A 22,755-nucleotide genomic window follows, 5' to 3' on the forward strand; every position below is an offset into this window, starting at 1 on the left:
GAGAGAGACAGAGAGAGAGGCCCTGGGTTCAGTTTCTAGTACAGGGGTGAAAGACTGGATTTGGGACAATCACTTTCTTTCCTTTCCTTCCCTTCCCTTCCCTTCCTCTTTCTTTCTTTCTTTCTTTCTTTCTTTCTTTCTTTCTTTCTTTCTTTCTTTCTTTCTTTCTTTCTCTCTCTCTCTCTCTCTCTTTTTTTCTTTCTTTCTTTCTTTCTTTCTTTCTTTCTTTCTTTCTTTCTTTCTTTCTTTCTTTCTTTCTTTCTTTCTTATGTGGAGGTATGGTAGTATATGCCTATAATCCTGACAGGTGGAGGTGAGGCCACCTTGGGCTATATAGTGAGACCCTGCCTTAAAACAAAAGACACATTCTATGCTTGCTCTGCCCTCCCCACATTGCGGGGTTGGGGAGGAGGCGGGGGGACGTGGGGAGCAAAACAAAACAAAACACATTCTAAAATGTAAGTTGTATAATTCTCTTTTCTGCTTACGGCTGTTAAAACATCTAAATGACCACAGAATTTAGGAAATCCAACTCCTAACCATGGCCTCTGAATACATGTGTTCTGATTCGTCTCTCCCATCCTCTCCCGTCTCCTTCCCATCCCTATAAAAGTGAAGAGTTCCCTTACTGGAGCCCAGTCTCATCATGACAAAGCTTATAAAAGTTTGAAAACGTTCTTGCATAAATCAGAACACAAATCCATAACAGGAGACAGGTTACCTTCCTGGCATGGCTGCTTCTGAGTGTCAACCATTGTGGAAAGAATTTTCTTGGTGTGTTTGAGAGTTCATGATCCTACTGTTGCCCAGCCTGGTCTTGAACCCTTGGCCTCAAGAACTCTTGGCACAGGCTCCTGGGTAGTGGCAATGACAGGCTTACACCACTGCTCTTGGATTTGGAAAGGATTCTGAGACCACCTCTGGACTTAGCCTGGGGAGTGCTCTCCTTGACTAATGGTACCCAGCAGGGATGCAGGAGGATGGAGTGGCATCCAGCACATTTGGTGTTCATGGGCTCTGCTCAGCTGATGGGAATTTTAGTTCATTTGGGATCTATTTTCTAGTAGCTTACTGTATACTAATTAAAAAAACATTCCAGTAAGTTATATTGCCTTTCTTCCTTTTAAAACCATTTAAAAAAATCATTGCTAAGTAGATGCTGTTAAGATCTGACTCTATTTTGGAGGCACCTGACTGTGCCAGTTGAACTAGGACTTCGCTCATGAGACTCATTGCTAAGAGTATGAAACAAGAGCTTTAGAGATTGAGAGACCTCTGTGACTTCTGGGTCAGCCACCTGCTGGAAGCTTCTCATTTCCTTGTATAGAAGGGGTAAGGCGTATCTCAGCTATAGTTTTTTCGCCCTTTTAACATCTTGTGAAGCTTTGCTGAGAGAATGGTAGTACTGGGCCTGCCTGCTTTCCAGTTGCTACTGGATTAATGCTGCTCACAAACCAGAGGGTCATTCTCCAGTTCTCTCTCTCTCTTCTCTATTTCCACCCCGTCCACTCCCCCCACCGTGTGTGTGTGTGTTGCTTTGGTATATATGTGTTCATATATTTATGTATGAATGTATTTATGGAGGCTCAGGGTTGATGTTAGGTGACTCTTGTTTGCCCACACTGAGACAGGTCTCTCACAGAACCCTGGTTAGCTGGCCTGCTCAGGGATTGCTTGGATTGCTGGGGGAGGGGCACACCACCTTACCAGGCCTTTTGTATAGGTCCTGGAGATCCAGACTCTTAAACCACCCTCTGGCCAGCCTCAGGGCCTAGTTTTATTGGCAACTGAGGCTGGCCTCAAATTCAGAGGTGGCCTCATAGATAGCTGGTTTCAAAGTTCCTGTTTTTCTGCCTTAGCCTTCTGATCGCATGTGCCACTGACTGTATTTTTAACCATGTATCCCTGGCTGTCCTGAAACTCACTATGTAGATCCAGCTGACCTTGAACCCACAGAGATTCTCCTGCCTCTGCCTCCTGAGTGCTGGGATTAAAGGCGTGCACCCCATGCCTGGTTAAGTGTGAAATTCTTCAGTCTTTGCCTCAATTATTCATTGTCAAGCTGTAGAGTCTATTTACAACTGGAACATTAAAACGGGGACTCTAATGTTGTCCTTTGAGAAGAGAAACATCCGCAGCGCAGAGGCTTGAAAGCCTTGATGCTGATCAACACCTCTACAAATAGAAGATCCGGACAAGCCCGCTGAGAAGCCCCGTCCTCCTCACTCAGGTTCTTACCCGCCCTGTCACCTCCTCCGCAGCTTCTGAAGTGTTTCAATTCTAGCTGTTTCCAAACTAAACACTAGTTATTGACAGTAAGTGCCATTGTGTGAAATGGGATTTTTTTTTCTTCCAAACGAGCTCTCTCAATGAACATGAGCTGGAGAAAATATATCGTTTTGTCAGGGCAAAAGCTGATAGAACTCTTCAGATTACAAACTACATCAAAAAGTAATTTTCTATCTTCCTCCGGCCTTAAGGGCATGTGGCCTTTTGGGTACTAATGAGCTCATTAGCTTAGTTAGAGCAGCTAATAAGCTACCCGTGCACAGAGAGCACAGTGGCATAGAATAATTCTTCCGTTTTCCTCTAACAATTACAAGAACATTTTCTAACTTGCCCCATACTGAGGCATTGTATTCCAACCCCCATCTCAAGGATAGACACAATGAGGTGCCCAAACAGCCCCACAGGGAGGGTCTAACTACACATAGCTGAATTCAGAACGTGCTGGGCAGCATGTTAAACTCTGCTGTCGGCTACAGATTTTAGCTTCTTTCCTCCGGCTGTGTTACTTACACGTGACCATAACAATGTTAATGCCCTCAATGGTGTTTGTCACTTGGACACACAGTCTATGAGGAATGCTTAAAAATATAGGATGATAGGCACAGCCCACGAAACCTAGAGATTGTGTTGGATTATATGGTTCAGTCTGTAGAGTCTGGGGTCAGTCTGCCTAGGTCATGTGGGCCCTTACAAGCCCCACATTCCACCGCTCTCCAGGTGCCTATAAACTCGATTTGATCCTAAGCGTCATAGAGCCGTTTCTATTTATTGCTGGATAAAAATGAAAACCAACCTTAATATGTTTTTTTTTTCGGTTTTCTTTTTTTTTTTTTAAGATTTATTTATTTATTTATAAGTACACTGTAGCTGTCTTCAGACACTCCAGAAGAGGGCGTCAGATCTCATTACGGATGGTTGTGAGCCACCATGTGGTTGCTGGGATTTGAACTCCAGACCTTCGGAAGAGCAGTCGGGTTCTCTTACCCACTGAGCCATCTCACCAGCCCCTGTTTTTTTTTTTTTTTTTCCTTTTCGTGTACACACTTGTTTCTGCTCTTTTGTAGAGTTTTGTGCGTACTTAGTTTTATGAGGCTTTTTGCCAGGGAGGGAGCTGAAATCGTCGGAATGGCTCTCTTATCCATTCTCTGGGGACTGGCAAGACACCTGCCATGATTTACAGGCACTCCTGGTCACTTTCTTTGCTTCCTTAGCTTATTATTTATTGATCTCTAAACAGTTTTTGATGAAGCCTTATATTACTCTGCTGTTTCTGGCAGCCATTCCTATTACTGTGCCAGTGTTTATAATAAACAGTAGCCAGTGTGGGCGACCTTGTGGCGCAGTCGGTTTTGATAAGATGCTGAAAGTTGCCTGTACCTTCCATCAGACAGATTTCCTCCTGGACTATTTCCATGAGTAGGAAGACCATCACACCTCAATACAAGACATGATTTCTACTACCAGTGTGGCCTTTGAAACTTCCACAGCACATCCCCCCACCGGGGAGACCTGTTTTGAAGTTTATTATTCAAATAAAATTGTAGACAATGGGAAACTAAGGGAAAATTCCCAGCTATGCTCATAATTAGTTGACTGTATTTCTGGTGCAGGTTCAGGCGTCATGACTTAATAATGTAATTAGTCAGAGAAACATGAGCTTTAATGATCAACCTCATGCATATGCCATACGAATTTGTGTTTTTAAGTCTTCCTTTCCTTTGCATATAAACTGCTTTAATGTTTATTTCCTTACGATGGTAAGGGCTATGGAAGGTTTTAATATAGATTTGTATCTTTATTGCCATTGCTGAATTGATTGTTAATAGGGATAATCTCAAGCTTGCTGGGGATATGTGTGGCAGGGGAACATGTTTCAGGCAAGACCCAGACCAGACTCTCATATCATGATACATCAGCTCTAAAGTTTCAGGGGGTTACTGTGTTGTGTGGCTTTTCTTGGGGACATATAACAAACACCTGTTTACCCCACCTAAAGCACCCATGACAGATCAAAGAAATGGTTCCAGCCAAGTCCAGCTTGGAGGAACCAGAAGTTTTGCTTTGTGTTTTGGAACAAAGTCTGGGGTATTACATAGAAGGCATGGGGTACTCAAAGGCAGCTGCATTTCAGAAAACCTCACCCCAGCCTAGGTGACAACTCAGGAAAACTGAGTCTTGCCTAACTTGCAGACTGCTCCACTAAAAGGTCTGTTGTCACAACAATGTCCCATTTATGTGAGCCTGGGCAGGGCCTCCTGGGTCTTGCACTTTTCTAAGCTTCTTGTCAGCTTCCCCCTTCCCTATCGGAGGGAGTGTTTCAGTTTCAACTGGGAGATGACTGACACACAGCTCCAGTGAAGAAGTCTATATGGCTAGGAGGTCTGTTCCTAGCTCCCTCTCACTCTGGGAAATGTCTCATAGACAAGCTTGGGCTGAGAGGGTTACCTTAGAGTCTTTGTGGTCTGATCTAAATGTGCCTTCATGTGACTTCATCTCAAGGGTAAACTACTCTGTCAGGTCTGTCCTATTCAGGACCTAGTGTGAACTCCTTCACTGTTGCCTGGATTTAAAGATACCAAATTTAAATGGCTCTTACAAAGTTCAGTGCCTCTGTTTTTTGCTAGTAGTGTGGCTTTTGAATGTATTGTAAGCTCTAAGAAACTCCGTGTTCATATCGGTAAACACCATGCTAAAAGAAACCATCTACCCTACATGGTTTTCTGTGGGAATAAATGTGATGGTGTAAATCAAGGAGGCTGCTTATGTGTGGTGGGATTTCTGTGAATGCTATTGTTACTGAATTATTGAAGCTTATGGCATATGACATACCCTTGATCGTACTCACACACCCCTGGGGTCCTCCTTTCAAATCTCCCCATCTTTCTCTGACCCATTGCCTCCTCTCAGATACTCTCCCCTCTAGTTTTGCATCCTTTAAACAATATAGATTGCTGTCGCCTCGTCACTCGCCTCGAGGGACTGATTGAAGATTGACCCTGATGTGCTGGAAAATAAACTTCTTGCTTTTGCATGTGATATATATACACATGTGAGGGGAAACATGAGGTACTTTCTGAAAATGGCTGACACTATTTAACATCATGATCCCCAGTTCCAGACATTCCCTTGATCCTGGATGGTTTAAGTGTTCTTTAAAGCTGTATAATGCTCTACTGAGTCTGTGGGTCTGTCTTTCTCTATGTGTTAGTATCACTTACACTGACTCCGTACTTGACCGTTATAAATAGCTCCTCAGTAAATATAAACAAGTGTGTATGCCTATAGCATTTTGACTTAGGTTTCTTATATACCCAGGAGTGGTATAGCAGGATCATATGGTGTTCTGTTTTAGCTGTTTTTGTGAAACCTCTGCACCTATTTCCCTGTTGGATGCACTCCTTTACACTCCCAACAACAGTGACTGACACTTAATGCTTCCTCCCCCTGCATCCCAGTCAGCACTTGTTGTCTTGGGGCTATTTTACTTGACTAAAATATTCTCTAGTTCTGCACATGGCTGGGTCATCTCTCAGGTCCTAATAAGGAGGTTACATCTCCAGAGAGTTCACGTGACTCCTGACCCTCTATTGTGTGCTGCTTTTGTGTGCTGTCACTGTGTCTTTTACTTAGTGCTCAGCTTTTACCAGAGTCTGAATTGTTCTCATGATGTTTTTGTCCATTGACCCACGAGGTTCTGTGAGAGCAACAACTGTGTCTGTTGTGCTCACTGCTGTAGCAGCCAGCATGAACTTGCTACTCACTACACAGGCGGACATAGCACAGATATCACAGACCACGAGAGTGGGGGGGAACGTTTATGACTCACAGCTCTGTCAGTCATGCAATCGCATGCATTAGTCCTTGAGAAGGATTCTTCTAGGGTTGAGGGAGAAAGTACTTCTGGAAGACTAAGGATAGGTGGAGAGGAAAGTACTAGACAATTTCAGAGATGGGTTAGCTCTTGAGTTATCTCTGGAGCATCCCATAGATACTTCTAGGACTTTGGATGTCCATTATCCACTTGAGACATCTCTACCTACACGATGGGAGCATAATCCTTACTATGAAAGGTTACCGTGAGTAGTAATTATTGAATCTTTGAGCCCTGTTGGACTTAATGTGATGAATTAGATTCATATTCCATTGCTGCGAGCTCCAGCCTGGACAATACAGCAAGACACTGTAAACACACACAAACACGCACATGCGCACTCAGAAAGAGAGGTGCGGGGAGGGAGAGAGAGAAAGAAAGCAAACAAATCACCCCACAAGAACAATCAAAACAACAAATACAAAAACAAAAAAAACACCTCACCCAAATTCCAGCTGAGGATATACATCAAAACCAGTTGGGTTTTCTACCCCCTTCTAACTAAGTACTACTGAGAAGTTATCTCTAGGTAGAGACAGAGGTGGCCTTTCATCATGCTATCACGAAATACCCGTCACAACTTTAAGGAAGAGTGGTTTCTCCTGGGTCATGTTTTGGGAGGTAGAGACCATCATGCCACTGGAGAGTCTGGTTTGAGACAGTAGGGTCTGGGGGAGTAGTTTGCTATATCTGCAGAGGCGAGGAAGCAGAGGGCTTGAGCTGGAATCAGGACCAGTCTGTGATCCTCAAGGTCTACTGCCCATGTCACTCAGGAAGGCTTTGGACCCCCAAGTTTCTACAACTTTCCAAAACTGCACCACCAACCAGGGACTATGTCTTCAAACACGTGAGCCTGTGGGAGACATGTCACACTGAAATCATAATATTCTGCTTCTGGTCTCAGTGGACGCCCATGCTGACCCTCACAGAATGAAAAATACATTCAGCCCAACTCCAAGAGTCCAGATAGTTTTAACAGTTTCAACACTGGTCAAAAGTCTGAAGTCTTTTCGGAACTATAGGCATACTCTCGGCTGCGAAGTCAAAACCCCACATATGTGTTTCCAGTGCACTGTGGCTGAGGGTAAGTCTTCCCATTCCAAACGGAGGAATTAGATGATAGTGAGCAAAGGCTAGACCAGAGCAAGACTGAAACCTGCCAGGGAAATTACCAAACTCTGAAGCTCTGTCCAGTACTCGGGGCAGCATCGGGGCTTCAAGGGCCTTGAGTAGCTCTGCCCATACAGCTCTGTTGCCCGAAGCACGTGTGTCCTTTCCTTTGGGCCGGTACAGTCACATTTCTGACGTGTCTGCCATAACCATCAGAGCTTCATGCACAGCCCACTCAGGAACCCCGTGTAGGGAGTCCAGCTCTGCCACAGATTGTCTGGCCTCGCTGCCTTTTTTCCTGAAATCCTGATGTAAGCCCCCATGAGCTGAGACCATTTGATTCTATGTGCCTGCAGAGCCAGCCCCAAATTCCACTATCATCAGAGGTGCATCCTGGCTTTCACTTACCACAAGTGGAGTGGTCTTGGGGAGCCTGCCTGCCTGGCCCCAGGAAAACATTTTCTAGGCAGTCCTGTATAAGCAGGCGCAGGAAATCCTGTAGTGACATTCTCTGCTTATATACTTCCCTCCCCACCCCCACCCCTGATCCAGAAACTCTCCTTTTAAAAGAAAGTTTTACAATTAGCTTGCATTTTTCCGTCCTAGAACCTTCGATGGATGGGATCTCACTCTTGAGGTTATCATAGCGTTTGTGCCTTCACACCTCATAGTTTAAGGCTTTTTTTTTTAATGGTCTACTCTAATAGCTACTGTTCTGTCCACACCATGTCTCCCATGCTCCTTTCCTTGCCAAAAGTGCACTTGAAAAAGCTTTCTGTTCTGCCTTTGAATCTCTACCCACACTATAAATCTAGCTAGAGTAAGTGAACGGTGGTCAGGCCACATCCTCAGTGTTACGACATCTTAGAAAGTTTTCTCTACCAAACAAATGAATATTATACTTTCAAATTCAGCATCACTCAAACTTTGAGGGGCCAGGCGACCACAACTCTGACAGAATGTGACACAAACAGCCCCTAGCTTAATCCTCAGCAGGACCTGTGCTCTCTGACACTTTATGAGCTGGGCCTTCACTATCTGCACTTGGCTATTCTGATCTTTCTAGCTGCCGCCAGAATGGCCCATTACACTCTATTCTAAGGCTTCTCTGTGCCAGAGCTCCAAATTCTTCGACATTTCTCCAACAAGCTAGTAGAGGAGGTCTATGAACCGCACGGTCAAGTTTATCACAGCTAAGACCTCACTTCCTGACACTGATTTCTGTCTTCGATGCCCTTCTGGTTGCTGTGACAAACATCTAATAGAATAAGTTATGGGAAGAATTATTTATTTTGGATCACAGTCAAAGGGAAATAGACTTTTATGTTGGGAAAGGCATGGTGGCTAGTTCTGTCCATGACAGCCAGGAGCTGCTGGTCTAACTTATATCTTAGAGGATTCAGAAGTAGAAGGGATTAAAAGCAGATCTAGGATACTGTCCTAGGCTTATTTCCTAGGCAATATGTGTCTCCCAGCTTGGGTCTTCTGCAATCTCTGAAAACAGTGCTATTGGCTGGAGACCAAGTCTTCAAACATGGAGCCCATGAAGGCCACTGCACACCAAAGCTCTAATAGTCAACACACATAACTTCATACCTCCCCTGGGTGATTCCTCTTGACAAATGCTTAGAACAATGTGTTTTATCCAGATCAAGCAGTATTCCTAAATATCTTCTGACAAGGGATTTTGCAACTTGAACATCTCAGCAATGGAAACTCACAGAGCTGTGGGTACCGTCAGCCCTGAGCCTTCCTCTCGAGAGACCAATCCAATGACTTCCCATACATCTGGTGATTTTTTTTTTTTTACTATTAATTATAAACTTCTTGTAATCACAACCAAAGTCATCATGCCTTCATTGCTCTTGAGTATGTGTAAGACAGAAACCAACTCCACTCTCCTCCATGTTCTTACTCTCTTGGAATCTACATTCCTCTAATAATTTAGCTTTCTATTACTGGCTTCCTGTCCTAACCTCACCGCTGAGATCTTTGGGGGTCCATATTCAGGATGCACAAGGCTGTATTTTCAACTTCAGTTCTTCACTGATGTTTCAATTTTCAGCCTTTCTCTCTTAATCCCTCTCAGACCTGCTGTAGCTGAATCCTAGCTTAAACCAGATGTTTTGTATATGGATAACTGGGAAGTCTTAGGAAACATTAACTACTCATGTGGTTGGCCGCTCATGTGCACACAAATAATGAGCACACTGATGCCTTGCAATGTTTGGGGCCAGGCAAGGATTGATGCTGGGAAAACACAGTGAGTAAGGGGTCTTGTATCTGGTAAACATTCATAAAAAGAGAACAGAGCCCTGAGACCAAACATGGGATCTAAGAAGTAGGTAGAGATGCGATCTTATGAAGTGACCTCCTTATTCTGGCCCCGTAACTGCTTATGATTTGAGTCTATGTTGGCTGAAAGCTAAATTTCAACCAGCATACTAATATACTGAATATTCTGATATACTATATTAAATACAGAATCCTGGGCTACTGTATTTATTATAGCTCTCTGGATAGCTCCAACAGCAACTGCTGAGACTCTGATCTTGGAAGCTTCTCTTTGGAAAGTAAGTCTAGGTCCTACAACAGGCCAAGCATCGAGAATGAGGCAGAGAAGAGCTCGTTCATTTAGATCCGCTAACTCTATCTCAAGGATGTAAGAGAAACTTCCTCCTTCCAACCTTCTTCCACTTCTTTTTTTCTTTTATTACAGCATTGGGCCTTGAGCCTAGGGCCTTGCGCATGCTAGGCAAGCATTCTACCACTGAACTACACCCCTGACCCACATTTTACTTCCTATTTTGTAGCAAGGTTTTACTCCATTTTCCCTTCTTGCCTCAGCTTCCAGGGTAGCTGGGCTGACACCTTATACCAGCAGGCTTGGTGAGGCCATCTGTTCTTAAAGCCAGGCATGGTTGATGGGGTTGTGGGAGCATAAGATACCATTGTCTTTATTCTGAATGCTTTAACTCAATAAGTGAGCCTTTATTTTAAAGGTGTGGATGTCAGGAATGGCAGCTTTTCCTGGCTTTTTACAGATGAAGTAGAAAACTCAAAATCAAAACGAATAACAAAGATTCTTTCCTTTTCATTTTTAGGTACAGCTGAGATCACTTTTGAGTTATTATTATATTTCTTTCTTGTAGCCAGTGTTTTTGTGTGTGTGTGTGTGTGTGTGTGTGTGTGTGTGTGTGTGTGGTGTATTGATACTGAATGTATCCTGGGCTGACTTTTAATTAATTAATTAGTTAATTAATTAATTTGTGAGACAGTGTTTCTCAATGTATCTCTGGTTAGCACATAACCCACTATGTAGACCAGGTTGTCCTTGAGCTCACAGAGGTCCTCCTGCCTCTGCCTCCCAAGTGCTGGAATTAACAGCATGCACTACCAAGTTGACTTTGAACCTCTGATTTTCCTGCTTCTCTACCTCCTAAATGCTAGGAGTGCAGGCTCACACCACTACGCTGTGCTTGGTAGTGTTGGGGATGGGGATGGAACCTCAGGCACACTGCGAGGGCACCCTACCAACTGGGCTACATCCCCAGTCCTCCTGTTTTAGGTTTCTTTCTTGACTAGCATCGAACCTGTGAACCGCCATGCCAGTGGCAGATATAGATCTCCTGTTCCTTAAGCCTCACTGCTCAAGTTTTACTAAGGACCTTTGGAACTGTGTTTCTGTTGCTAATTGTTTTACATTGCTCAACCTTTAGAAGTGTTTAATAATACTATATTAAGTGGTCCAGTATAAATGGTTATAGAGATGTTATCTGTGTACCTTGCCAATTTCATTGTCCACCCATGTTTTTCCCAAGACCTATGTGCTCTGTTTCTCTCTCTCTCTCTCTCTCTCTCTCTCTCTCTCTCTCTCTCTCTCTCTCTCTTTCTTTTTTTTTTTTTGTTTTTCGAGACAGGGTTTCTCTGTATAGCCCTGGCTGTCCTGGAACTCACTTTGTAGACCAGGCTGGCCTTGAACTCAGAAATCCGCCTGCCTCTGCCTCCCGAGTGCTGGGATTAAAGGTGTGCGCCACCACGCCCGGCTATGTTCTTAAGCTATACCTGTTCTGATTTGTTTTCTTGTCAAACAGGGTTACTTTATAATTTTTGGTAGGAACCATAAGACTCTATTAACAAACAATAACCAGTATTTTTTCAAGTTCCTGTGTATTTTTGAAACACACATTATACAATCTTTTGCTCAACATATATCTGTAACTAACTTTGGAATCAAAGAAAGGGAAAGCCATGTAATAGAGATGTCTGTATTTTATACAGATTAAACCCACTATTTGACTCGATAATGTATTGTGGACATCTTTTCACACTAGTGCGTGGATCTTTCTGGTCTTTTTATGACTGCTCAGTCACACTGTGGCTTATGTTTCTCTGTCTCCTCTTGGGCCTCTTGTAGCCCAGGCTGGCATCAATGTAGCCTAGGCTGGCATCAGTGGGTTTTTTTTGCCTTCACCTCCTTGGTGCTCGGATAACAGATGGGCAACCACATCTAGCACCCAATTCTCTTTTGATAAACATTTGAGTTGTTTCTGATGTTTCAATATTAGAGACAGAATTGTGTACTCATTCATATTTATTTGTATGTCTTAAGTCTTTTATCTGAAATAAAATTTAAAAGTCCCCAAAAGGATGTTTGGAAAGTGGGCTTAGATCAAAATGGTGAACCCCATCATCTAAGTCAACACAATCAGTGGAATTTCAAGAAGGAGACTGAGTCTCCTCGAGCCATGGTTGCAGCCAGGAGGCAAGAGCAGGAGATGAGAACAGAGAACCATCTACTCACTAGACCCATGCTGTGTTGAAGACAGTCTCGATCTGCAGCCCAGGCTGGCCTTGAACTTCCAACTGCCCTACCCTCAGCCCCAATGCTGGGCTTACAAGGATTTATTAAGCCAGTATTTTATTAAATACTTTTGAGTTTTTGTCAGAAAAGGTACACATGACATTTTTGAAGGTTAGAAGTCTCTGGAGATGCTGACCTTGTGCTCTGAAGCCTGCTGCTTTGGCTGGATATATATAAGTGTGTGTGTGTATGTATGTGTGTGTGTGTATACATATACATATGCATATGGATACACATACGCATATACCTATACCTATCTTAAGGTTATAGAATAGAAACTTGAAATCACTCTAATGCTTTCTGATCTATCCACTTCTTTGCAAGAGACCTTTCTTTCCCCCTTGAGAGTTGAATGTAATGTGAATGTACAAAGGTGAGCACTTTCTTGTTGCTTTGTTTTAAGAATGTCAAGGGTTCTGTAATATTTTATTTACTAACCAGCTAACAACAGTTGCTACAACGGCACTGCCACCCACTGAGGAGTTAAGGATCTGAAGATACATAGTAACAAGTTCCAGAGCACCTTAGCTTGTAGATGAACCCTAAGATGTATTATTTCATTCACAAGGAACTCTGTACATAAGCCATCCCCTAATCTGTCTCTTCTCTCTGTATGCACGTTTGAAAACTTCATTAAATCCAGGCACACCGGTCTCCTATGCTTCTGAACAGCCTTAATTTTATATAATTACATTTGAGGGAGCCGGTTTTCTCTTTTCCCAGATGAATGGCCTCTGTTAACATGGCATGTTTCTTTCTGAGATCCTAATGCGGGGATGGAAGTCAGAGCTCCTCACTGTTGTTTCCTTGCCTCTCATTGCAGAGATCAGCTGTGGCAGCCCCCCTGAAGTTCAGAACGCCATCTTGGTCGGGAATCACAGCTCCAGACAGGGGAGCGTGGCTCACTATGACTGTCAGGAGGGCTTTGAGACTTCAGGAGGAAAGATCACTTCTGTTTGCACAGAGAAAGGCGCCTGGAGTGAAATCACTTATGCATGCACAGGTACAGACTCCTTTCTGCTGGCCTCCTGTGACCTGGGAGCAACACCAGAGGGGTCATGGAGTAATGGCTGCCTCTGGGTCAGCTCACCTCTGCCATTTACTCGGGTAGACATTTGGCTTCAGATCTATCAGCTTCATCTTGGCGATTTAGAAGGTGGATTAGGAAAATACAATAAGAAGGAATTTTACACATCCATCTTTTGAAACACCATAATTCATTGTGTGTGTGTGTTTGTGTGTTTTGCCTTCTCTCCTTAGCCAGCTGAGAACATATATTCTATGAACCATTTTCTTGCAGGAGTATACCCTTAACACATTTTGATATGACATCTTTTCACACAAGAGATGATAAAATTCAAGGAGTTAAGTCTTATCTAATTGCATTATACCGGTTTTTTTTTCATTATGCAGTCCGTTGGTATTGTGCACATCTACACCATGGTAGAACCAGTCTCCAGAACGTCTTATCTTCTAAAACTGGAACCCATCATTCCTTCCTCCCCACAGACGTTGGCACCCTGCCATTGCGCTTTCTATCTCCCAGGAATGAGACTACTGTAGGCGCTCCATGGATGCAGGATCAGATGATAGTTGAGATTTTTTTTTCAAAGCTTGGCTTATTTCACTTAGCATAATAATCTTAAGGCTCACCAACAATATAGGATATGCCATTTTCCTCACTTTTTAGAAGTGAAAAATATTCTATTGTATGTGTGTATACATGCATACATACATACATGCAACCCTATCTTTTTTTTTTTTTTTTTTTTTTGGTTTTTCAAGACAGGGCTTCTCTGTATAGCCCTGGCTGTCCTGGAACTCACTTTGCAGACCAGGCTAGCCTCAAACTCAGAAATCTGTCTGCCTCTGCCTCCCGAGTGCTGGGATTAAAGGTGTGTGCCACCACACCCGGCTGCAACACTATCTTTTAAATTATATTTTCTTTTTCCTTTGTGCTGTGTGTGTGTGTGTGTGCGTGTTTATGCAGGTGATTTCTCCATGTGTGTGCAGGTGCACATGGAGACCAGAAGACAGTCTCAGTGTTGTTCCTAGGGGCCTATCCACTGTTTGTTTGTTTGTGTTTTGAGACAGGATCTCTCACTGGCCCAGAGCTCACCAATTAGATTAATCTAGCTGGCCAGTGGACCCCAAGGATCTGTCTGTATCTGCCTTCTCAGTACTAAGACTATACAAGTAGGCCACCATGACCTACCTTTTTATGGAGGTTCTGGGTATCGAACTCGGGACCTCACACTTGTGTGACAAGCACCTATGGTCTGAACCATCTCCCCATCCCCAAGAGAGAATTTGATGACATCCATCCTGCCCATCTTTCCGTCCCACAGATAGATATTCAGTGTGCTCTGTGTGTGAAGCACTACATTTTTGGAATTTACAGTGTGGTAGGAGAACCAGATCTCTCCTGAGCAAGTGCACAGTCATATGTCCTCGTAATGTTTTGTAAATAAATTCAAAGCATTAGAGACTGCTGAAGCCTGTGGGGAAGGAACCCTGGGAGGAGATAGACAATGCTTACATTCAGCTATCGCCATCATACTTGCAAAAGATGTAGGCTGCAGAGTCAGGAGGAAACAGAAGGCAAGAATCCAGAGATGGAGGCTACCTTGTCTCCCTGGCCAAGCAGAGAAGCAAGGACAAGCCAGTACCATCTACCACTTTCTCTGAGGCCAAGCTCATGAGACTGATGGCCTCTCTGGCAGCACCTCCAGGACTTATCTGAAGGATGTAAGACAGCTTTCTCCCAGAACCTTTCCCCCAAGAAACAGCTTGGTGAGAGAGCTTCTTACAGCCGTGGTCCCTTTGCCATGTGTACGCTGCTCAAGGTCCTCTGCTGCCACCATTCAGAATCCAGTGGGGGCACAAGGATTAGTCACTACATGAAAAACCAGGGGATCTGCATGGGGCACAGTAAGCTATTAATTAGCTGATCCTTGTACAGCACTTTGAAGAACAAACATGTTATGTAACCGCTAATTATAATTACTGTCCTCAGCCCTCCACCTTTTACTAAGTCTGTGGCTCCAGCTGCAGCTGTTTCCATGGGCTTATGCAAGCTTTGATTTCGGGAGAGAAAAAAGGCATTCTCCCTGGGAGCTAGGCTCTTTCTGTGAGGAGGCTTGTGTGCCCTCCGTCAGGATTGGCAGCTAAATTCGATTTTCACAGATAAAGGGAGCGATTTACATGCTGATGAAGTCATGCATCTCTGGAGAGGTGGGCTGGAGAGGCTTCTGGAAGTGGAGCAAGAGGTGCTGGTTGTCATGGTTCTTGCCTAGCTGGCCCCCCTTCCTTTTCCCCGTTTTTCATGAGTCTTACGACATCCCGACTCCCACCCCCGAGTGTCTTGTATTTATTTTACTGTGTCTCATGGTTCACTTCTTCCCCTATCATCATCTTTCCTTGTATTCCCTCCGTCTTCCCCTCTGTCTGTATGTCTGTGTTTAATTCCAAACTGGGGAGAATGGATTACCTGGACACAGATTGTTTCGAATTATTTTAAAATACTTTTGAGGCCCTGTGCCTCTGAGTTAGTGGCTCAGATCTGTCATGTTTTTAATGGAGTGCGAACTCTAACAAGGTGGTAGGAGTTTTTCTTTTCTTTTTTTTTTCCCCTCTACGGCCAGTTTGAACTAGAAACTCCAGACAGCTGGGAATTAGGTAACTACTTTCGTGTCTGGAAAAACCCGACGTGGAAGCTTCACATTAATGACTCAGTTTTACTTCAAGATCAAAGAGGCTGATTTGTTCCTGATAAGGCTGTCCCTGCTTCCATTCTGTACAGGTCATTTACCTTTTATGTTTTGAGCCTGGGTTAATAATTACAAGGTTAACACTCCACACTCCATCACTCTGTGCTCTTAAGAGAGCAACAACTCCGTTGAAACACTGACTGTTCATCTCTCAGGAGCCTTTCTGCATCCCAGAATCTGCCCTGGGTCCTGCTGCAAATGCTACCACACTCCTGTTCCCCTCTGTCCCTTCTTGGTTATCAGCCCTTCTCACCAGCTTAGCAAGTGCTCACTTGCAGCTAGGAAAGAAGGGCTGGCTGGGATAAATGGGCACAAAACTACATTAGCCACACTACTGGGCTGAGTCTGAATATGTTCGTAACATTTGGACGACTGACATTATTGCTGTGTTCCTGCACACCACCTTGCACACCCAGGGTTCTCTTGGGGCCCTAATGCTTGATCTCATTCCATCCTCAAAACCTGTAAGACAAGTATTTTCAGTTCATAGCTGAGTGATCTGAGACTCATGGAGGTTAAGCAATTCCCTTAGGGTCATTCTGTAACCAGTACTTGATGGAGTTCTGATTTGAACCCAAGCCTGGAAGCCCTGGAATCCCACACATCCCTCTTCATGCTCGCCCAAGCTTGAACTATTTGCATACCACCCTGATGATCTTTGACATAACTAAAGAATTATTTGCATAGCTTGTTTCTTAAGATAACATATATGTAATTATATGAACACATATATACATATATATTTACACATTTTATACACACAGGCATATTTAGATAGAATTTTGCTACATTGCTCAGGCTAGTCTCAAATTCCTGTTCTTAAGAGAGCTCCCTGCCCTAACCCAAACAGCTAAATCTATAGACGACATATATCACTATACCTGAGAAACAATTTAAGTTTGTAGTTTTAATATACCAATCAAGGATTCCTTGTAATATGTGGTATATCATGACTCTGATGAAGTAGATGTATTTTTCCTAATGTGCACAAAAATTAATACCCAGTGAACATATAAACATTTATTCATGTGCCATAAAAATCACCATAAAGTGTGTGACTTACTTTAGTAGTTAGGCATGCTGCTTTTACCCACTTTACATAGCTTTACCTTAGGACTTCACACAAAGAAAGGAGGCATCGGGCTGTTTATAGCCAAGCACACATCTATTCAGTGATGTGTCCCTGTGTCTTGTTGCCGCAGTCATCAAAGTGTGCCTGCTTTGCAGTCTGTTTGGGAATGGCATCAGAGCTTGGCTGTGCGCTCTGTCATAAGATCATCGGGTCTCTTTTGGAATCAGGAAATGTTTAGACTGGAGATAATATTGAACTTACCCACCTGAATTTATTCTTTCACTGTTTTCAAAAAAACAAAGAAGGGCCCCAAACTAAACCAGGAGAGTAAACTAGACTGGTCCCTGACCCCGTACAGTGGGTCTCCTGAGAGGGCTATTTGGACACTCTGTGTCCTTCCCTTCCTTTGCTGTCTCAGCCTATCATGGAAAGGAGGTAGGCATCACTTCCCTTCCCCTACGAGTGACTGTCTAACTGCTAAACCCGTGTTCTGTCTTAACCCGACTCTGCTAACCCTTCTGAACTTTAGTGTTGCTGATCACCCATTCGTTCATTTAACCCATCAGTCAGATACGAAAACACTTTATGAGTGTCTTTGTCTGAGGAGGCATTTGCTAAGTTTAGAGAGATAAGGACACCTTTTGCTATGACAAAGTTTCACTCTGAGGAGTACACATTAAATAACTAATTAAAAGTACAGTGAATTCCTCGCAGAGAAATACTAGATGTTAATAGAATAGCAAAATCCATATATATATATACATATACATATACATATATATATATATATATATATATATATATATATATATATATCATATAAACATATACTATATTTATACAAGCACCCCTCCACCCCTGCCTCTGGGATAAAGTAAAGCTGAGTATGTTATTATCCCAAACCTAGTACAGGTTCAATAGGACCTTGTAGGGCTCTTCTTTGTGTCAAATTGGAGATGCCTATATGTCCCACAGCTAGACAGACCCAAGGCCTGCTCTCCCTACTTCTACCCAATGTCAAACCCCAAGTCTAATCTTGACTGGACGTCCATTTCATCAAGGAAAAAGGATAGAGGGTGGGAGAGAGGGAGGTCGCCTTTGCTAGGGTGGAGTGAGGGAGGTTGACGTTGCCTCTTGGCCTTAATGACATGCTGTGTCCTCCCTGGATGGAGTGAGGAAGCTGGAGAGTTGAGAGAGGCCACACTCCTTCGTACCCTTATCTTCCTTCACTTCCTGGGCCTACTTCCTCTTAGTGACTCACCTTCCTTCCCCTGCATTGCCCTTGTCTGAGGGTCTCCTTGGATATCCGCGTTCTTGGGGCTCTACCACTGAGCCCCTCTCCGTGAGCTACTTGGATATCTTCCTCTCACCCGCCCATGTCTTCTGTTTCCATGCACAGACCCATGGCTTTTAGGGCTCTTTTTCCATTGGACAGTAAGCAGATAACTCATATCTAACATGTCCTCAATGCAGTTCATTGCTCTGGCGCTTCTTGTGTTTCTTAGGAGAACAGTGGAGGGCCATTCATTCAGACTCTTAGGCTCAAAGGCTGGCAGTCAGCCTGGACTCCTCTCTGTTCCTCCTCCCTCACTTCCCAGTCACCTCCTTCAGAGTTGTTTCTTGTTTTATAATACAGCACCCCGCTTTCATCCTGTTGCCTCTTGACCACTTTAGTGCAGATGCTCCTAACAGTTGGGGTCTGACACATCTCATTGCGAGTCTGGACTCTGTCCCTCATGCCGCCTGACTCTTGCAGGTTACTTCACATCCAAGCCTTGGGACTATAAAATGGACATGGCTCTGTCCAGCCATAAGGTTATTTTGAAGGGTAAAGTCCTGTACATACTCTCTGGTCCATAGTTATAACTTAATAAGTGTTCATTCTTATTGTTTTTATTATTGCTTCTTATGGCTACTGGGCAAATGAGATCAGGCCTGTGAAGAGCAGTCTGAGCCTGACATATAGTTGTCGTGGAGGAAATAGCATTAGATTCTATTTTATGACCTCCGGTTCTTCTGTACCCTGGTGCTTCCTTTCAGATGGAAAACTGTCCCCCTCATTACCCTGCAGCTTGCCTCTGCTCGGAGGAGGGGTGTCTGTCCTCTGTCTAGCAGGCAAGCCCTTCCCCGGGTGCAGCCTGTGCTTCCTCTGCAGCCTGCTTCTGTACCTAGCTGACATTTCTCCCTCACTCCTCTTCCCCGCCTCGCAGGCCTTGATGTTCAGACTCGCTGTTCTCTCTGCCCTCTACTCTACAGCCACTTATGCCCCAAGGCAGTGTCCACTATGAAACTCAGTTTCCCAGGTCCTCCAGGCCTTCCTACTTTGTGCCCTTCTGTATTTGTGTGGAGCCTGCGATGATGCTATTGAGCTCTCTGTTGCCTGCGGCAGTGACTGCTCCTTCTATTAGGCAAAGTGCTCCTTGAAGGAAGAACTGATGGTCTAATCATCTTCACAGTCCAGTGTTTGGCACAGGTGGATGCTTGCCATCCGGTAACAATTCTGTAAATCATGGGCAGTAAATGGAAGAGGACAGCAGTCCGAAAAAGACTTTCGTATGTTTTTTTTCTTTGTTCCTTGTTTTCAATTTTTATGGCATTTGTCTACTTGGTTGTGTGTATGTGTAGGCACATGTATGCCACTGTGCACATGTAGAGGTCAGAATCCAATTTATGAAAGTATGTTTCCTCCTCAGGGTTTTGGGGATCGAACTCAGGTCGTTGTCTTGCTGGCCAGTGCCTTTATCCACTGAACTATTTTGTCAGTCCCTATGTGTTTTTCAATTACTGGCATAGTTAGAATTAGCGTACATTTTGCCAAGTGTTGTATTTTCAAAGGGCAGCATTAATGCAGGCATTTGACACCTGGAATTTTTGTAAAAAAAAAAAAGTCTTTTCAATCTGTTTGTAGAACTTGATGGGGGAAGACATCAGCCAGCTTGAGTAGGCTTCTCTTTGGGATGGAATATCTGGCATCGCTATAATCAGATCTGGGTCCCATCTGTGCAGAACATGGCACAGGCTACAGGCAGATGGCATCTTTGAGATGTCATTTACAGTTGTCATAGTGAACGAGCAGAAAGGAAGAACAAGAAAGGAAACCCTTTTCTAATCTCCACTTGGATGACACAGGCACCCCGAATAGGAAGGCTGTTTGCTTTATTGGCAATTGAGGGAGAAGATGAAGGGGGAGATACCTCTGCTTCCTCTGCACCAGCTGCTGAGTTACCATCAGAAGGCTGATTGAGGGAGCAGGGATGTTAAAAGTCCTGGACTTTAATGGGCAGCCACAGATGTGGCCAGTTATACTTGAAGTTTATCCAGTGATGGACTGACTGGAATCAACATCACCCTTGCTAACCAAGGAGACGAAAGAACAAGGCCATTACTTTGTTTGTTTATTTGTTTGTTTGTCTGGGGTTTGTTTGTTTTTGCTTTTTCCTGCTGACAACTGTATTCTTTTTTTTTTTAAAACCACTTTATTACGTTCTGAAGAGGAATATTGATGTAGAAACCTATGAATTTTTTTAGGCTTCATAGCTGATGCTCTGATGTCTCTGTAGAAATTTGTGTTTTCTTCTCAGCCTCAATTTATTTTCCGTTACTAATATATGACTTGGATTTACTCAAAAAACAAGTGTGGTGCGATGCAGGCATAGGACCATTTCAGTGGTCCAGGTGAACCCAAAGTTGACCTTGGTTCTGTACAAGAGAATTATGTTAACCTACGGGTGTTTCCGGCCCAGGTTCCTTGTTCCTCGTGGTGGCTAAATCTGTTCTTAGCCAATAAGAGGAGTATCACTGGAGTATCATTTCCTGAGGTAAAGAATTATTGAGTTATCATTCTCATTTCTCCACCCTCCCCCTGTGTGTGTGTGTGTGTGTGTGTGTGTGTGTAAGCCAGAGGTCAACCTTGGGTATTGTTCCACAGGAGCCATCTGTTTTGTTTTTTAACTTTAAAAAGTTTTATTATTTTCAATGATGTGTCTGTGTGGGTGTGTGCAGTGACTACAGGTGCCTGTGTCAAATCCCCTGGAACTGATCTTATAGGTGGTTGTGAACTGTTTGATGTGGGTGTGGGTGCTGGGAACCAAACTTGGGCTTTTGAAATGAGATCTCTCACTACTCTGATCTCACCCACTAGATGGGACAGGCTATCCATCAGTCTCCACCTTCCTAGTGTAAGCATATAATGCTAAGCCCAGTTCTGGGCCTCGCTCCAGCATCCCGGAGTAGATTCCAGTGGTATCTAGTGGCCCATCAAGCTGATTACAGTAAATAAATAAGTGAACAGGAAACAAATGAACATCGGGTTTGAGGCTCAGACACAACTCCTTGTGCCTGTGTGGTAAGCCTCTTCTCACTTATCTTGATGGCGTTCTTGAGTTAGTTTTTCCCCAAACAGAACCAGAAGTGCGTATTATTACATTAGTGGGGAGTAAAGACTCAGGAAGCAGGATTGGGGACCAACAGGACTAACTTAGGGAAAGAAAGAACGGGTATGAGGATGCTACAACATCCTGGACTCTGGGGGGGGGGTGTGCGGGGCGCTGCAGCATCCGGGTCTCCCTGGGTAGAGGGCACTGCAGCATCCTGGTCTCCCTGAGCAGGGGGTGTGTGGCAGCCTCTGGATCTCCCCTGGGTATGGGGCACTGCTCCACTGCGGATACAACTTTCTGAAAGGCTGTGGAAACTCAGTCACTTATGACAGTGCCTCCAGGGACAGAAAGGGCAATAGCTGGTTCACTAGTGCCGATCCCCAGGGGATTTAACTCCTCTCCCCTTCCAAGCTGCCTGTGCTGGAGTGCGTGAGCCAAAGCAAGGAAACCCCAGAGCAGGAGGCAAGAAACAGTCACGTTGCCAAAGTGTATGCAGGGCTGGCATACATTAGACTTAAGAACCTGGGAAGTGTCTGGCTCCGCAGGAAAGCTCAAATGGGGTCATGGAATATTCTTTTTTTTTTTTAAAGATTTATTTATTATTATATGTAGGTACATTGTAACTGTCTTCAGACACTCCAGAAGAGAGCACCAGATCCCATTACAGATGGTTGTGAGCCACCATGTGGTTACTGGGAATTGAACTCAGGACCTCAGGCAGAGCAGTCAGTGCTCTTAACCGCTGAGCCATCTCTCCAGCCCATGGAATATTCTTTTTGGGTGGAATGGCAATTCTTGTCTCCAGGAATGATAGAGCAATGCCTAACTTAAAATGGTTTTTTTTTGTTGTTGTTATTTTTTCCCTCCTTTTTGATGTTATGGTAAAAGAAAGTTGCTTTATTATCCTTTAATCATCTGTTCCTAGTGTACAGAAATGCATATTTACCTTATGTCCTGCATCATTCCCGAACTCCTTTCCTAGCCTTCATAGGTTGGTGGGTTTGTTTGTTTGTTTTTTAGGGTTTGAATTCTTTAGGGGTGTCTGCATCTAAGATCATGTCATTTGCAAATAGAAATAGCTATAGTTATCTGTCAGAAATGTGATTTTAAGAAGTGAGTTCCAGGACAGCCAGGGCTATACAGAGAAACCCTGTCTCGAAAAACCAAAAAAAAAAAAAAAAGTGAAAAGGTAGGCTTCCCCCATGCCATGCTGAACAACTTTAAGTAGTTGGATAGCAGCGCCCCTTGGAAACTATGTTACTTAAGGGAGTCGAGTGTTTTCCCACACTGCCAGATTCATCACTGAAGTGCAGGGTTTTTAGAACCAGCACAAGTGAGAGAAATCTGGCTTCTCACCAGATCAGGATCCCATGGCTTCTGCTAGAGGAGACCGAGGGTGACCA

At 43.9% G+C, this 22,755-nt stretch overlaps 1 protein-coding gene across 2 annotated transcripts in view; it reads left to right on the forward strand.

Annotated features, from left to right (window-relative positions):
* The window catches only part of Susd1 (sushi domain containing 1), a 130,259-nt gene that overhangs the window by 41,112 nt on the left and 66,392 nt on the right, over positions 1 to 22,755 (forward strand). For both annotated transcript variants that reach the window (XM_029476668.2, XM_021160589.3), the window contains exon 6: positions 12,958 to 13,137. In XM_029476668.2, coding sequence (XP_029332528.1) covers positions 12,958 to 13,137 — 180 coding nt within the window. The remainder of the gene's footprint in view (positions 1 to 12,957; positions 13,138 to 22,755) is intronic.

The sequence above is a fragment of the Mus caroli genome, unplaced genomic scaffold (genome assembly GCF_978045245.1).
Source record: "Mus caroli unplaced genomic scaffold, Mus_caroli_1 scaffold_6, whole genome shotgun sequence".
Lineage (NCBI taxonomy): Eukaryota > Metazoa > Chordata > Mammalia > Rodentia > Muridae > Mus > Mus caroli.